The sequence below is a fragment of the Sciurus carolinensis genome, chromosome 2, assembly GCF_902686445.1.
Source record: "Sciurus carolinensis chromosome 2, mSciCar1.2, whole genome shotgun sequence".
Classification (NCBI taxonomy): Eukaryota; Metazoa; Chordata; class Mammalia; order Rodentia; family Sciuridae; genus Sciurus; species Sciurus carolinensis.
This window is the reverse complement of record NC_062214.1, coordinates 24,787,958-24,805,796: the sequence shown is the minus strand read 5'-3', so window position 1 is coordinate 24,805,796 and position 17,839 is coordinate 24,787,958. Positions and strand designations below refer to the sequence as shown.

General features: G+C 45.9%; 1 protein-coding gene across 1 annotated transcript in view; it reads left to right on the top strand.

Moving 5' to 3' along the window:
* Asxl1 (ASXL transcriptional regulator 1) overlaps positions 1 to 16,156 on the top strand; it is a 75,433-nt gene extending 59,277 nt beyond the window's left edge. Inside the window, 10 exon segments of the mRNA XM_047539654.1 lie at positions 4,880 to 5,000; positions 5,071 to 5,168; positions 5,733 to 5,793; positions 5,796 to 5,825; positions 6,300 to 6,452; positions 7,691 to 7,854; positions 7,951 to 8,047; positions 9,344 to 9,449; positions 10,174 to 10,807; positions 11,326 to 16,156. Of these exon segments, the coding sequence (XP_047395610.1) occupies positions 4,880 to 5,000; positions 5,071 to 5,168; positions 5,733 to 5,793; positions 5,796 to 5,825; positions 6,300 to 6,452; positions 7,691 to 7,854; positions 7,951 to 8,047; positions 9,344 to 9,449; positions 10,174 to 10,807; positions 11,326 to 14,217 (4,356 nt within the window). The 3' untranslated portion in view covers positions 14,218 to 16,156.
* Positions 16,157 to 17,839: the final 1,683 nt, after the last annotated feature.

The window sequence follows — 17,839 nt, the reverse complement described above, 5'->3', positions numbered from 1 at the left end:
GAGCTTGGTGTAGCTCTCCATTATTTAGGTTTTAAAGCTTTCTCAAAGCTTTAAATTTTCTTCATTAATTGATTGTATTTTTGTGTGTGTAGAATTATCCCTGAAAATTTTATGTTCTTTGTTGTTATAAATTCTTTCCTTGTTGATGATATTATTGTTAATGTTAGGATCACTCGGTCTTTAACTGTGATCTTGAATCTAATAACCTGATTGAATTCTCTTAGTAGATCTGAATCTCTTGCGGCTTCAGTCTAGATAAATTATGCCATTTGGAAATTATGACACTCTTGACTCTCTGATCCCTTCTTGATTCTTTTTATTATGCTTTGGTTAGGAATTTGAGCTGGCTAGGAAGGATTGGCGTGTTCTCAGTTTTTAATAATTTGAATTTATCAGCCTTCTTAGAGATAATACCTGTTTTTGCTCAGAAAAGGCTTATCAGACCCATGAAGAAAGGACAAGAATTCCCAAGATTTTGCTTAACTTTTTATTTGAGAATCTAATCTTGGGCAGTTTAAACTTCATCACTTTAAGTTTTATTCACAGTGCCTTTTATGTTTTAAAATGTTCAACTTAAGAATACTGATAGTTTCCTTTTTCTCATCATTAGCCTCTTTTACTGATTAACAGATAGTTTCCTTTTTTTCCTCATCATTAGCCTCTTTCCCAGTTGCCTTTACTAATATACTTTGGTGTATTTTATTTTATTTTATTTTATTTTTTTGCGGTGCTGGAGATTGAACCCAGGGCCTTGTGCTTGCAAGGTAAGCACTTTACCAACTGAGCTATATCCCCAGCTCTTTGGTGTATTTTAAAGACATTTATTTAGTTAACAATAAGTGAATATGGGGAAAAAGTTTATGGTGAATGTTCTTTGTATTGTTTTGTTCTTGCATCTTTTCTGTAATTTTCTTGAATTTTTAGTTATAGATGGACACAATAGCTTTATTTTTTTATGCGGTGCTGAGGATCAAACCCAGTGCTTCATACATGCTAGGCGAGGCGTCTCTACCACAGAGCCACAACCATAATTTTTTGTTGCTTGCTTGCTTGCTTCCTTCCTTCCTTCCTTCCTTCCTTCCTTCCTTCCCCCCTCCTTCCCTCCTTCCCTCCTCCTTTCCCTCCCTCTTTATGCTCAGTTCTCAGTCCTCTTACCTGTTTCCTGGATTGACAGGATTATAGGCACACCACTGTGCCCAGTAAAATTTCTTGATCACATTTTATTTATGTTAATTATAGACTATATCCCAAATTTAAAAGGAGCTAAGCCACTTACAACTCTACCACCTAAAGATGGTACTGACTGACACTTCCACTATTTCTCTGGTCTTTTTTTCTAAACCAACACATTGACACAAATTTCATTGGGGAAAAATGATGGAATCATACTATAGGCATTAACCTGCTGATTCACTGGTTATATCAGAAACATTTCTCCTGTCATTAAATATTCTATAGCTTATTTTTAATGACCATGTACCTATGAAGTATTTCATTGATGAAAATACTTTATTTTTGGATTTCAGACCTTTTTATTATAGAAGTGTAATATGATAAAACACATAGGACACAAAAGTTAAGCTCAATGAAATGTTGCCACTTGGGTTAAGATATAGAACATGGAAATAACCGGAAACCCTCTTGTGTGCCTCTTCCCCCCAGAGGTAACTATTGTCCTGATTTTATGGAAGTTCTTTTCTTTCTTGTTTACTACCTGTGTCTACATTCCTAACACTGTTGTTTTGCCTACTTTTGTTTTGTTTTGTTTTTAAAAGGAATCATTGTAATGTGCATTCTCTTCTGTCTTCTTTCAGTATTTTATTAAGACCCATCCATGTTGTTGTGGGTAACTATAGTTCATTCATTAAAAAAAAAAAAAAACTTTATCTCATCATTTAATGAATGTACTACCATTTATTGATTCTACCATTGATGGCTACTTTGGTGTTACTGTCCAAGTTAGAGATGCTATTGTGATCATTCTGGTTGTGCTTTCTTATATGTATACATGTATTTTTCTAGGAACTCCGTGACTAGGAGTGACATTGCTGGGTTATAAGGAGATTTTTAATCTTCATTTGTCACAGTAAATAATGTCACGGTATATTCTCAAGTGGTTGGCTCAGTTTTCAGTGTCCTGCTCCATATCCTCATTAGCACTTGCTACTTGGCTACATCTCCACCCCCTCATTGTGGTTTTAATTTGCATGATTTCATGTTTTACTTATTGGTAGTGGGGTTATGTATCTTTGTGTGTGTCTTTTGACCATTTGGATATGCTCTCTTTTGTAATACCTAATTCACATCTTTTGTTTTTATTCTGGGTTGCCTTTTTCTAACAGAGTTATGTAGTCTAGATATAGGTTTTTATTGGTTATGTGAGTTGAAAGTATATGCTCCATCTCTTGACCTTTTCACCCACTAATAGAATCTTTTTGATGAGTACAAGGTCTTAATTTTAATACAGTTAAATTGTTAATTTTCTCTAAGAGTTAATGCTTTTTTATTTCTTAAAAATGAGTTATTGGTAACAGAATGAATCAACCACTTACCCTATGTAATTTATGATTACACAAATGGTATGCCTTTACTCTATGTACAAACAGAGAAACAACATGTATCCCATTTGTTTACAACAAAAAAAAAAGAAAAAAAAATGATGTTATTGGGTTAAAGGTATAGTTGAGCAATCCCTAATCCAAAATCCAAAACTTTGTTAATGTGATGATGCATGGAAAATTCCATACCTGACCTCAAGTGATGGGTTGAAGTTAAAATGCAGTAACACTAAAAATATTGCATGAATTACTTCACTCTGGGTGTATAACTGTATGTGAAACAGATAATTTTATGATTAGACTTGGGTACCAGACCCAAGCTTTATAACATTAATGTATGCAAGTATTCCAAAATTTGAAAAAAAATGCCAAACCCAAAGCACTAATGGTCCCAAGCATTTTGGGATAGCGGTGTTCAACCAGTATGTTCTTTAGATTTGTTTGCTGGTTTATTCTTCCACTGGCAGTGTATGAACCTTTTGATACTATTTTCACCTTCACCAGTACTACCTGTATGATTTTCTCATACATTTCCCAGAACTGGAGATTTGGGGTCAAGTTTGCCAGTGTAATAGATCTGTTTTATTCATTAATGAGCATGTTATCTTTATTTACCCAAGAGATTAATTTTTTATCATGCCAATCAACAACATAATTATAAAATTTATACTAAAATTATTCCTTAGCTTTTGATTATAAGGAGCAGTTATGGCCAATAGGGAAAAGAGAGAAAGATCTAAAAAAGCTTTTTTTCTTTTTATTAATTTAAAACAGCATGATTTTACCTTAAAATTGACAAAAATAAGTTGATGAAAAGTGAATCAAGGGACCCATGAAATTGATGTTAGATTGTTGTGAGTTCCTTTTTTAAATTTATGGAATGTTAAGAGGTAGAATCATGATTTTTATCTACTCTTTTACACATACCCTTATGATGGACCACACTCACCTCCTCTTGTCTCACCTTATCTCTTCTTTGTTCTCTAGCTCCTAGTATTTGTTCATGCTCCTTAATAGATTTATTTATTTTTCCGTGCTTGTAATCAAACCCAGGCTCCTCAAGTATGCTAGGCAAGCACTCTGCCACTGAGCTATGTCCTGACCAGCTTCTTCCTAGATTTGAGGTGTGAGGCAGCTCCTGAGTTCTCCTTAGGAGAGTCCTTAGGTGGAGTTCAGTTCTGAAACCATTCAAGGAAACTTTGGGGAAGATGAATATAGGGTAGATCTCTCTTCTACACTCCACTGTGTTTTCACTGTCTTAATTTGGTATATCTTGTATTTTTCATAGGAAAAATAGCTTCTCTTCCTACCTTCAGACTTCCTAAAACTCATTCCCAAGTCAATACCCTTTGGAGCCTCCAGAATAATCCAGATCTCAGTCCTTCACACATTGTCTAATCATCTGCCCTCTTGCTATCTTCTTTAGCCATAATGTATCCATTTCCCTACACCCCTACTGAAATTTAGTTTTCTGGGTTCAAATATTTTTTTCACAAAATATTTTTGTTTCCCCATGACCAACCTGTTTGCCTAGTAACAAACTTCTTTTAAAATAGCTCAAGAATCGCATCCCCTTGGAAGCCTTGCCTCTCTGATCCTTACTCATGTTCTTTACCCCCATGTTCCCTTTCTTAAAATTCTTCTGGTCCACCCCAGCTCTATGTGTATACCTCTATTGTTGCCCTTTTGTATTGTAATCCATTTTCTTTTCTCTCTATTCACATGAGCTCCTTGATGGTAGGTGTTCCTTTTCCTTACACCCCACCCTAGGAACTAGTATGGGTAGCTTATGGGAGATGCTTTACAAATGTTGACTTAAAATATTGTGTAATGAATGATTGAATGCAGAAGTATATCTAACTTTTTCTTTTTGGTACCGGGGATTAAACTTGGGGGTACTTTATCACTGAACCATGTCCCCACATTCCCAGCCCCTTTTACTTTTTATTTTGAGACAGGGTCTTGCTAAGGCTTTGAACTTGAGGTTCTCCTGCCTTAACCTCCCAAGTCATGGAATTACAGGTGTGCGCCACCATGCCTGGGGGTATATCTAACTTAAACAATTTAAAAAAATTTTTGTTAATAAACGACTTTGTTGCAAAAGCTAATTAGAAAGGGATAGGAACTTACCAATATTCTAAGTCACCTGGGCTGGGGATATAGCTCAGTGGTAGAGCACTTGACTTAGCACATTAGACTTTGGATTCAATTAAAAAAAATCAAATTTCTCTTCTTCAAAAGCATACAAATTTAGGAATTGACTACTGTGCTTGTAGAATTTATAGGGGTTTGTTCATCTAAATTGTAACTTGCTGTCACAGAAGGATGCTCTGCAGTGGTCTCGAAATCCAGCTGCAGTGGAGGGAGAGGAGCCAGAGGACTCGGCCGATGTGGAGAGCTGTGGGTCTAATGAAGCCAGCACTGTGAGTGGTGAAAACGATGGTAAGTGCCAGCAAGACGCGGGGAGAGTCCCAGGTAGCATCTCAGAACTCACCTTTATGTTCTTCTCCAGTGTCTCTGGACGAAACATCTTCGAATGCATCCTGTTCTACAGAATCTCAGAGTCGGCCCCTTCCCAATCCCAGGGACAGCTATAGAGCTTCCTCACAGGTAGGAAGGAGAGTTGGTGACCAGGCTGGGAAAAGAATGAATTCAGGCACAGTCCGCATGCTTCTTCCTCCTGCAGTGGCTGTGATCATGGTTAAAGAGGGAAAAAAATGAATGTGGTCATCTCCTCTTAGTATCATTTAAAAGTGGGCCATGGGAAAACGGATCCTTAGGTCTGAGAGCAGAGTGGTTTTTTTCTTTTCTTTGTATTTACATGTCTGGGTAACTCCTTCCTTTTTGTGATATGCATGTGACCCTCCAGGGAGGAGTATAGTGCAGTGCTGAGAGCATGAGCTTGGGAGTTGGCTGTTTGTTGGACAGCTTGCCACTTACTAGCTGTGGACAGGTTCCTTATCTGTAAAATGGGGTTACACCTACATTCCCTTTAGCTTAGGGTGGCACAGTGACCCCCACACAGCTCAGGAACGTTCATCAGTGCTGTCGACGGCATTACCTGGCAGATCTAGTCACACGTTTACAAGAGAGTGGGGAGGATGGGGTCAAGGAGGGTGCTGCTGTGGCTCTGCGATGACGCAGCCTCTGTTTCTGTCGCCTCTGGGAATACAGGGAAACAAACAGAAGAAAAAGGCTGGGGTGATGCTGCCTCGGGTTGTGCTGACTCCTCTGAAGGTAACGGGGCCCACGTGGAATCTGCATCAGGTATGTGTAGACTTGTGACTGTGGTGCTTTCTCTTCAGGTCCTCGGGACCTGGCCTCCCTCTATCAGCAGTCTCTGACCTAGCAGTGTGGTGTCAGTAGAGCTGTTGAGCAAGAGCTGGGAGACCCACCCTCTCAGCATGCTGTGTGGTGCGGCCTGCCATAGGTCCTAGTGCTGGGCTCTGCCGTGTGCCCTCTTCTTTGCCTCCCAGGGCAGTCGTGAGCATCCGATGAAGGATTGTGCCAGTGTTTTGTAAAAGGTGTGGTGCTGTACAAATGCAGGTTGCGGTTTGGCCTTTTTAAGGTGATAACTTTAAAGCCAGACCATGAGGTGATGATTGTCAGCCCAGGGCTGGGAGATGGAAGCACCCCAGTATTTCTGGCGGCATGTCAGGGAGAACTGGGAGAAGTAAGCTTGTCTGAGAGCCACGGGCGCCGCGTGTGATGCTTTTGACCAGTGGAATGCTGTGCCTTCAGGGTTCTCGGGCCGCCACGCCGATGGCGAGAGCGGCAGCCCGTCCAGCAGCAGCAGCGGCTCTCTGGCCCTGGGCAGCGCTGCTATTCGTGGCCAGGCCGAGGTCGCCCGGGACCCTGCCCCGCTCCTGAGAGGCTTCCGGAAGCCGGCCACAGGTGAGTGGCTTGGCACTCATTTCTCTGCCTGTAAGGGGCCCTGCAGGCCTAGTGAGAAGATGGTGTCTTCTGTCCAGTTCCTTTTCCAGTTTATTTTTACTTCTTGGGGTGGCCCTCTGTTTTGTTTTTACCTTGTCTTTGGTTATTTCACAAATGGATCTCTGCTAGACTGAGTGAACTCCTTGTGGGCATAGATGGTGCCACATTGCTCTTTGCTGTCCCTGTAGGGCGGGCCTGTGCCTGCCGTGGTACTTCATCAGTGTTGCAGTGAGTGAGAATTGCTTCTGAGCTTCTCAGGCAGATCCCACGTCTGTTTTCTTCTCTCTCTAGCATCCTGCCACACTTGCTCGCAACGTCTGTAGTCTATCAGACTCTGCTCTTTTATAACCCAGTCAGTGTATTGAGTGGAAGCATGTGTTGAATTTTGGGGATGCACACAAATTTAGCAGTGCTGCATTGTGCACCTCTCACCCATAGTTGGGCTGTCCTCCGTGCTAGTAAGCTGTTTGCTATCTCAGGATGTATTTATTATGGGCCACATGAAACCATTTAGAAGATTAACCTTGGGTTCTGAAAATTAGAATAAACCACTGCCCACAGACAAACGAGGTTTGTTGTCTTACTGCTTTTCCAACTCTTCAGCAGTGCTCAATCTATGGTCTCACAGGTCTCCATTTGCAGCGCTCCCCCCACCCCCCCATAAAAGTAGCATTTGCTTAGGCTTCTGAGAGTTAACTGACATTTATTTCAGTTGGCATTGAACAACCAACCATTGGTGCATTACTGCCTGGAGATTATACCTCATTCACAGGAACCTTCTGTAGTACACTAACTAGATTTGCTTTTAGACAACTTCCATCCTTTCTCCAGTTGGGCTTTGTGGAGCCCGTTCTGCAGCCTCGGAGGGAAGCTCAGAGCCTGCCCCTGCCTGGTTTTCCGTGGGAAGAGTGTCCTCTTCAGGCTGTGATACAGCACGGTACAGAGTGTTGTCCGAGGGGAGGCAAGCCCACGTGTTCTCTTAGGGTCGATGGCAACGACAGTAACCTGGGAAGAGCAGTTGTAACGTATGGGTTAGGATGGACTGAATGATTGAGCAGATTGTGTACAGAACACAGTTCCGGGTGGCTTGGGTGCTGCCACCAGAGTTTTTCCATGAGTTGCTATTTGCTTTATTAGCTTTTTTGGCTTTCAGAAACTGAAAATCTGTACCTTGCTTCTTCTTGCATCAAAAATCACAGGTCAAATGAAGCGCAACAGAGGGGAAGAGATAGATTTTGAGACACCTGGGTCCATTCTTGTCAACACCAACCTCCGTGCCCTGATAAACTCTCGGACCTTCCATGCCCTGCCATCACACTTCCAGCAGCAGCTCCTCTTCCTCCTGCCCGAAGTGGACAGACAGGTGCGGATGTGCAGCCTTCTCTTGACCTGTCTAGGTGGGCTTCTGTTCTCTTTAAAGTTTCCTTACTTATTGTTTTTTCTCCCTGGTTCCTCTTAGGTGGGGACAGATGGCCTGTTGCGCCTCAGCAGCAGCGCACTCAATAATGAGTTTTTCACCCACGCGGCTCAGAGCTGGCGGGATCGCCTGGCTGATGGTAAGTCGGCTGCGCCTCAGGGCTGGAGGTGTGTCTTCCCTCTGCGGTGCTCTGCAGTGCTGCATGTCTCCTGGTGTTGTAAGCCCAAATACTTATTTTTCACCAGTATTTTTTTCTCAAGGGATATTCAGTTGAGAGCAGACTTTTCCCAGTTATTAATAAGTGTAATGGATGCTACTGTGCCAGACTGCTTTGAAAAAATCACAAGACATTTGGCCTCCACTGTCTTGTGTCTGTATATCCATCTGTATCTCCTTAATTTTAAAGCCCTGCATGACTGTTCCTTCCAGTAATCGTGGCATTATCTGGATGGATAAAGCACACCCTGACGAGGCCCACCGTGCTGTTTTTGGGGACAGTAGTTACTTGGAGTAAATATTAGCTTGTCTTTACTTTTGTGGGGAAGCTACCTGGGGAATGTGTTGGGGACCCCACGCCACCCCTAGGTTTGATAACTGCTGGCAGGGCTGTATATATGGTTATACCCAGGGTTATGATTTATTTACAGCACAAAGAGTACAATGCACAATCAGCAAAGGGAGAAGGCACCTGGGTGCAGGGCAAGCAGGGCGTGAGATCTGAGGTCCTCTCCGTGGTGTCAGGCAGAATGACTGAACTCTCCCAGAGAGGCTATGCCAACCCTGTAAAGTGTCTACCAGGGAAGCGCATTAAAGCTTCAGTGTCCAGGATTTATATTGGAGGCTGATTGTGTAGGAAGCCACTGCTGAGCACATACCTAGATACTTGACAGTGGCGTGTTTAGCATAAACCATATTGTTGGCATCAACATTTTAGGCCAGTGAGTGGTTCACAGGATGAAGGGAACTCTTGAAATCCAAGCTCCCACCTGTCAGCCAGGGAGCATCATTGCTAGCTGCCCTTTCCAGGGATAAGCAGTCTGCTATAATAATTTTGTGTAAAAACATGATGTGAAAGCCACTGGAGGAGATAGGAGCATGTCTTTTATTTTGAAGGGGGCCGGTTTACTGGGAATTGAACCTAGGGGTGTTCAACTCCTGATCCACATCCCCAGCCCTATTTATTTATTTATTTATTTATTTATTTATTTATTTAGAGGTAGAATCTCATTAGGTTGCTTCAGGCCTCACTAACTTGCTGAGGCTGGCTTTGAACTTGTGATCTTCCTGCCTCAGCCTCCCAAGCTGCTGGGATTACAGGTGTGCACCACCACACCTGGCTGCATGTCCTTTTAAAGCTCCTGGTTTTAAAGAAGACTTGACTGTAGGACAGACATCATATTCTGAATGTACTCATTAGAAAAATCTCTCTCTCTAGGCGAATTTACTCATGAGATGCAAGTCAGAATACGACAGGAAATGGAGAAGGAAAAGAAGGTAGAACAATGGAAAGAAAAGTTCTTTGAAGACTACTATGGACAGAAGTAAGGCACTTGGTGATATGATTGCTGACTAGTGTGGGTGTGTGAGGGGGTAGAGGCATTTGGTTTCAAAATTCAGCCAGCCATTTGAATCCATGGGTTCTGCTTTGAGACTCAACCAACCATGACTCGAAAATATCTGGGAAAACCAATTGCATCTGTACTGAACATGTACAGATATTTTTCTTTGTCATTATTCCCTAAGTAAAACTTTATTTACATAGCATTACTATTTACATAGCATTTGTGTTGTATTAGGTATTATAAGTAATCGGGAGATGAGGTGGGTGTGAAACTCCGTAGTGGAACACTTGTCTAGCATGTGTCCAACATACCCAGGGCTCTGGGTTTGATTTCCAGTACCCATATACACACAAAATAAAGTATATGGGAAGTTGTGTATGGATTATATGCAAATACTATGCCATTTATATATGGGACTTGAGGATCTGTGGATTTTGATGTCTAGGGGGTCCTGAAACCAGTTTCCCATGGATACTAAGGAAAAGCTATGGTATGTACTTCTGTCTTGGACAAGAATGTGGAGATTGCAGTGACTCAAGTCATTTAGCTTAATGCCATTCACAGTGAAGCAGAACATGTGTTGTTCTATGGTTGTGTTATGCACCATGCAGATTTATTTTGTGTATCTGAGTGCCCATTATGCATAGAAATAAGACACCTGCCCTTTCTGACGTATAACTGATGGTGTGAGTTTGTTTTGCAGATTGGGTTTGACCAAAGAGGAGTCATTACAGCAGAATGTGGGCCAGGAGGAGGCCAACATCAAGAGTGGCTTGCGTGTCCCAAGGGAATCAGTGCGACCACAGCGTGGTCCAGCCACCCGACAACTGGATGGGCATTTTAAGAAACGCTCTCGACCAGATCTCCGAACCAGAGCCAGAAGGAATCTGTACAAAAAACAGGAGCAAGAACAAACAGGTGTTGCTAAGGATGCAAACTCTGTGGCACTTGATATCCCTCTTTCCACGGACAGGGAGGCTAAGACAGACTCAGCAGGGGTGAGCAGTCCCCTGCTGCCAGGTGTGTCCTCTGTAGCACCTGGCCCAGAGGATCCTGAAAGTCCAGGTGAACCTGTGGCTTCCCGAATTCAGACTGAGCCAGACAACTTGGTACGTGCCTCTGCATCTCCAGATAGAATTCCAAGCTTGCCTCAGGACACTGCGGATCAGGAACCCAAGGATCAGAAGAGGAAATCCTTTGAGCAGGCAGCCTCTGCGTCCTTTCCCGAAAAGAAGCCCCGGCTTGAAGATCGTCAGTCCTTTCGTAACACAATTGAAAGTGTTCACACCGAAAAGCCACAGCCCACTAAAGAGGAGCCCAAAGTCCCGCCCATCCGGGTAGGAGACTGTTTGATTCCTGGTGACCCTAGTACCTGGTTTTCTTGGAGGGTCATGAGGTTATAGAGCCCCTTTCAAGGGACAGAGGTCTTGGGGCCCTGACCTGAATTATGGGAGAACTCAGAGCCTTCCACAAGAGAGCTTTTCGTGAGACTGACATGAGGGTGGAGGTGGTGTTGGGAGAGGCAGCTCTTTCCTTCCTCACTTGTTTACCCTATCAAAGAATCAAATCCTTTGGGTTTTTAATTGTGTATTAGAGAGCATTAGGCTCTTTGCTGTAGTGGCTCATACAGTCTCACCAGAAATTAAATTTGGGAGTGTGGCATAGGTAGCCTTGCAGCAGAATCTTAGGATGAAGCGGTGGCAAGGGCAACCATTTTACGATAATTGTTTTATTTTTTAGGGCAGCGATGTAGTTCTCCAGGCAGGACCTCTATGCTACCAGTCTCCCAGACTCGCTTTGTAGTTCCTAGGTTAGGTCACCCAATTAAAACTCTTTCTCTGTGCTTTTCTTTCAGATTCAACTTTCACGTATCAAACCACCCTGGGTGGTTAAAGGTCAGCCCACTTACCAGATATGTCCCCGGATCGTCCCCATCACAGAGTCCTCCTGCCGGGGCTGGACTGGTGCCAGGACCCTCGCAGACATTAAAGCCCGTGCTCTGCAGGCCCGAGGGGCGAGAGGCCACCACTGCCATCGAGAGGCGGCCACCACTGCCATCGGAGGTGGGGGTGGCCCGGGTGGAGGTGGCGGCGGGGCCACCGATGAGGGAGGTGGCAGAGGCAGCAGCAGTGGTGATGGTGGTGAGGCCTGTGACCACCCTGAGCCCAGGGGAGCCCAGAGCACCCCTGGAGAATGTACGCCAGATCTACAGCGAACACAACTATTGCCGCCTTGTCCTCTGAATGGGGAGCAGACCCAGGCAGGAACTGCCATGTCCAGAGCCAGGAGAGAAGATCTGACTTCTCTCAGAAAGGAAGAAGGCTGCCCACTGCAGAGGGTTCCAGGTGTCCTCACACATGGTCTGGAAGATGCCTCTCAGCCCTCTGTTGCTCCCACAGGGGACCAGCCATGCCAGGCTTTGCCCCCACTGTCCTCTCAAACCCCAGTGGCGGAGAGGTTAGCAGAGCAGCCTGCCTTGCAGCTGGAGAGTAGAACTGAGTTTGAGTCTGGCACTACTTCCTGGGAAAGCGGGAGCGAGGAGCAGGGGGCCACTGTTCCTCCAGAGACCAGTCCAGTGCAGTCTCCGCTAGGAGCTGTTGTATTCGAAGAAGGAGCAGACCTGGCTCTTGACAATAATCCTATTCTGAAGGATCCTGAAAATGTGACTCCTAGTTCCATGCCTGAATCGTCACTGGCTGGCCCCCTGCAGGACAAACCGTGTGACGATGAATTAGGACTTGGTGATTCAGGTCCACCTGTGAGGGAAAGTGATGGTAGACAAAAAGCCCTGAAAACTGGGGCTGTTATGTCTGACAGTGCTGCTGCTTGGACACCCATCCTGTCAAGTGATGAGGTGGTGAAACATTCTGAGCCAGGATCCAGAGAAAATGTTCCACCTGTGGAGCCTCAGGTCGGAGAAGACTGGGAGAGTGCTGCTGCCCTTGTTGCCTCGTCGCCTGGGGGATTGGCAACTGAAAAGGGTGTGGCACCCCCTGACAGCCGTGCTTCACTCTGCATAGTGTCACCTCAGGGCAAGGGTGGCTCTGGCAGCGATGGCAAACATGTGGACATCGAGAAGCTGCAAATCAGTGTAGACTCTGAAGCACTGAGTCCTCACAGCGAATCCACAGATACAGCTTCTGACTTTGAAGGTCACCTCACTGAGGATAGCGAGGCTGACACTAGTGAAGCCACAGTGACAAAGGGGTCCTTGGTGGACAAGGATGTGAAACATGATTGGAAGCAATCCACTTTCCTGTCCAAGGTGAACAGTGACCAGAGTCTGGTTACAAGGACAGAGGGAATGGTTGCTCCTCAGAGCTGGGTGTCTCGAGTATGTGCCGTTCCCCAGAAGATCCCAGACTCCTTGCTGCTGTCCAGTACTGAATACCAGCCAAGACCCCTGTGCCTGACCAGGCCTGGGTCCTCAGTGGAGGCCACCAACCCACTTGTGTTGCGGTTGCTGCAGGGTAACTTGTCCCTAGAGAAGGTTCTTCCTCCAGCCCACAGTAACAACAAGCCAGAATCCTCACAACTGCCACTTCCAAAAGAGCAGAGCCATGGTGACCCCCTGGGCACGGGACCTTTGCGTGGTCCTGGAGAAAACAGTTGTGTGGTTGACAGAAGCAGCCCAGCTTCAGAAGGGTCGAAGGGTCTGCCCCTGCCTGAGAGCCAGGAAGCAAGCATTGGTCTTAGTCAGGCAGAAGTCACTCAGGCTTCTGGAGCACCCCAGAGTTCCAAGGTGGTCCCATGTTTAGATTCTCTAAGTCCAGTGACAAAGCCGATGATCTCCTCTGGGAAACCGAAAGAAATGGATTCCAAAGAGCAGTTTTCTTCCTTTAGTTTTGAAGATCAGAAGCAAGTCCGGGAGTGTAGTGATCCACATGCTGCTCCCAGCAAGAGCCCGGGAGAGCTTACTACCTCGAGAGCACCTTGCTTCTCATCTCCAAATGTGATCTCCTGTGGGCCAGAGCAGACAGGCGGGGCCCCGGGTGGTCAGAACAGTGTTGGAGGTCAAGGGAAGAAGCTCTTTGGTCCTAGAAATGTGGCTGCAACCCTTCAGTACCCCAGGCCTGTGGACCCCGTGCCACTGCCTGCTGAGGTTCCTCCAGTTTTTCCCAGTAGGAAGTTGGGGCCAAGCAAAAACTCTGTGTCTGATGGGGTACAGATTGCAAGGGAAGACTGGGGTCCAAAGCCACCCCCTGCCTTTGTTGGTAGCAGCAAGAATGAAAAGACTTTATTGGGGGGTTCTCTTAATGCAAATTCAGAGAACAGAAAAGCTGCTGGGCACAGTCCTCTGGAACTGGTGGGTCACTTGCAAGGAATGCCCTTTGTCATGGACCTGCCCTTCTGGAAACTCCCTCAAGAGCCAGGGAAAGGGCTGGCTCAGCCTCTGGAGCCTTCTTCCATCCCTTCCCAACTCAACATCAAGCAGGCTTTTTATGGGAAGCTTTCTAAACTCCAGCTGAGTTCCACCAGCTTTAATTACTCCTCCAGCTCACCGGCCTTTCCCAGAGGCCTGGCTGGAAGTGTGGTGCAGCTGAGCCACAAAGCGAACTTTGGTGCGAGCCACAGTGCGTCCCTCTCCTTGCAGATGTTCACCGATAGCAGCACAGTGGAGAGCATCTCGCTCCAGTGTGCGTGCAGCCTGAAAGCCATGATCATGTGCCAAGGCTGCGGTGCGTTCTGTCATGACGACTGTATCGGACCCTCGAAGCTCTGTGTATTGTGCCTTGTGGTGAGATAATAAATTATGGCCATTGGAAAAATTGTATATTTAGTGTGTGTATTTTGATAATAATTGATCTTAAATCTGTACACAGAATATCATTGATAAAATAGACTCTGTCTCTAGGTAAGAGCACTCTTGCCTCCCCCTAAGATTTATAGTGCTAAAACCCTCTTGTCACTTGTTAACCCTTCTGGTCTTACTGGAGGGCGTTTTCTTGGGGGGCAACCTGTGGGGCTGCCCAAGGCTGGCAAGCCTAGGTCCTCACAGAGAGAGCCTGGTGTGGCGGGGGACCCTGCCTGATACCCGGAGGGACTTGAAATAAGAAGATTGTGTTCTCCACCAAGGGAATGCACCACCTGAACTGAGCAGGAATGTCAGTCTTCCACTGCCCCCTCCCTGCCATCTTTTCTTCTGCTACTTTGGGGAGTTGATGGCCTGGGAAGAAGCCTCATAGAGTTGACGTAACTCCCATCATTGCCCATCAGGGTGATCAAGCACCTGCTGACCTCAGGTCACAGTTCAGTCATAGATGCCAGTTGATGGAGCCAGTTGACCCTTGGTTCTGTTGCTGCAGCCAGTTCAGAACTTTCTTGTCTCTGTACGATCCACAAGCCCACCGGATTTTTTGGAAATTTGAATAGCCCTGCTTAGACCAGGGGGCTGGAGGGTTAGGGCTGTCTCCTGTGAAAGCGCCGCCTGTCGACCGTGGAGTCAGCTGCACGGATGATTGCAAGCGGCTCCTCCGCTTGCCCCCGCCCTGCCACGCTGGACTCTGGGAGTGGGCATTTCCACACACCTGTGTATGTGAAAGTCATTTTACATTTCTAAGCAGTGTGTGTTTCTTATTTTTATATTTTTAACTCTCTATTCTTGGATGTATAAAGTGAACTTTTTTGCTTCTGTAAGTATGCTCTATGCACCTCTAATGTTTTATCCTGTATTTATATGTTGTACACAGTACCGGCCGATTCTGTAAATGGATGTGTTGTACAGAGAACATGAACGTCTCTTCCTTATTTTACATCTTCAGCCTCGTTGCATTAAAGCAGTGTCATTTGCTTCCCTACATCAATTGTTAAAGCCACTGAGGGCTGTGCTATCTGGCATGAGGGGGGAGTGACTGACTTGTGATTTGTCACCAGGGGATCTACCACAGCCTGCAGAGCTAGGGTCAGCTTGCCTGCACCCCCTGAGGGAAGGTGTCATGCTCCCACATCTCCTCCTCCTCCAGCCCTGGATGACTGTTTGCTGCCATGTGTGACAAATCATTATCACCAGTGTTAAGTGCTTCTGGATTCATGGGTGAGTTCCCTGGGCAGCCCCCAGGCAGGCCTTCTGGATGTGGCTCCAGGGTCCCCACCTGTCACAGCAATACCTGGGACCACTGGGCTCCTTTTGACTTAATTTTTTGACAGCAGGTTTGGGAAGAAACAAAGCCAAGCCTGCTGCCTGCCTCTCCCAGCACATCTCCAGCAAGTCGATGCTCCTGCATTAGTCTCCCCTCATCCTGTTTCCCCCTTCTTTCTTGTGTCTTGACTTGCTGTAGAGTTGAGAGCCCACCTCTTCAGGTGTGTCCCTGTGCGAGTGCTTCTGTTTGAAGTACAAAATGTGCGTGTCTTAGGCAAGGCTCATCTCACCTAAAAGGTTTTTATCCCCCTCCCCCATTTAACCTGAGGTGGCATTTTTGTCATCGGGAGCATGAGTGAGAAGTTGGCAATCAATGATGTGATTTAAATACAGTGTTGGCCAAGTCCAAATCGTCATCTCAAGATTCTGTTTACCAAAGACCAGGAGCAGGGGCCCAAGTGTGTCTAGCTGTCTTTTTTCCTTCTTGGACCTTTGGGGCCACTCAAGGGTACAGTTTAATACTGATCTGGTCCATGGGGCTGCTCAGAGAAAAGCACTGCTCTTGTATGTCTCTTGTGGTATTGGAAAAATAAACCTGTACAACCTGCATTGTGGTCTCAGTCATCTTCTGCTCTGCCTGCTGCTGCGGGAAGGTCAGGTTCATAGTGGAGCTTTTCGGTGAGGTTAGTCTTGACTTGGCAGCCTCACTGGTCTTTGGACTCTGACTTGATGAACTTTTCCACCCCATGGACTGAAGTCAGAAGTCTTGTGAGAGTGAAGAGTGCTTTCTCCCGTGAACGAAAGCCGTAAATGGTGACTAGCCCCTGGAGCCGTTCATCCTGACTGCCTCCGTGGTCAGGATTGCCAAGCGATTCTGAGGGGTTGGTGATCTGCAGGCAGGTGACCAGTTCTGACCTTGCTGTGACGTGAGGCAGGTGCCAGGTGGGCTGCTGCTGAGAGAGCCTGAGTAGGTGTGGGTCAGGGTTGGCTTCTCAGTTAAGGTCCCCATTTGACTTAAGAGTAACCCATTTGAGCTTATCACAAACGATTTTGGTATATAAGTAAGAAAAAGTGAAAAAACAAACGGTGGAAGTAAAGCTTAAGGACAGCTCTAGTAACTTTTTTTTCTCCAAGAACTGGAGAAAATTTCATGTGAAGTTGAACACCTCTAGGGGCAGTTCCAGTTTGCAGTGCTGCTGTTTGCAAATCCCTGGTAGATGACAGCTGCCCAGTGCCTACTGTGTGCAGGAGCTTAGAAGGCATTAGAGGTCCGGGGGGTCGGTACCTTGCCAGTTGCACCTTGTCTGGGAAGCACAGTGATATGGTGGGTTATTACAGGCTGTGCCGTGTGCTGACTGGGCTTGGGGCACGCTACCTCTCTGCAATCGTCCTGCCTGGTCAGGGAGACGAATTCATTCTTAATCAGGTTGTTGGTGCCTGTCACCTGGTTAAAATACTCAGCAACTGTTCCCATGCCAGGCCAACATGTTAATGGCTCTGGGAAATCTGAATGACTGTCACCTGCTTCACCTTTGCCTTAGAGGGAGCTATTTGGATGTAGGGGGAGAGCAGGTTGTGAGGTTGATACCTGGCTTTTAGTCTCTGCTACAGTTAGCTGAATGTGCCGAGATTGAAGACTGAATATTTGGCAAGGGAATCTTATTTAAAGGTAGAAAGGATAAGGAAACCAGATGTTTCAGGATATGGAAAGAATACTGTCTTACTGGCCTTGCATGATACCATTAATTTGATATCCATTTGCTCTTGAGAAAGTAAGGGGCATGGGAGTGTGTATGAACTGAACAACAGCTTGTACAGTGGGGGCCTCACTGGGCCAAAGCATTGACCTGCCTGAGAGTTGCGGACTCTCAAGGATATGTGCCCTCTGAAGCCCGGAAGAGGGTAGGGTTTATGACCTTGAGGATTACTGCTAGAAACTCAAATTGGACAGCGCCCCCTGCTTCCTCTTCTTTCTGTGCCTCACTTATTTTGAAAGCCTGAGGCAGGTGACAGCACCCGAGTGAACTTAGCACTTGCTGTGCACTGCTGCTCCGCTTGGTTGGTGAACCTTCTCCGCTCTTCGGATTCTTCCCAAGAGTATGTGAAGTATTGCCCACTGTTTGAGAGGGTGACCCGGACTCAGGTAGCCCTTGTCTGACGAACCTAATGTGATCTGGGTTTATGCTAAAGATAATAGGGAGACGGGACTTGGGGAGGATTCTGTTCTTAGATTTCCTGTTAACATTTTATTTTTGGTACTGGGGATTGAATCCAGGGGTACTTTACCACT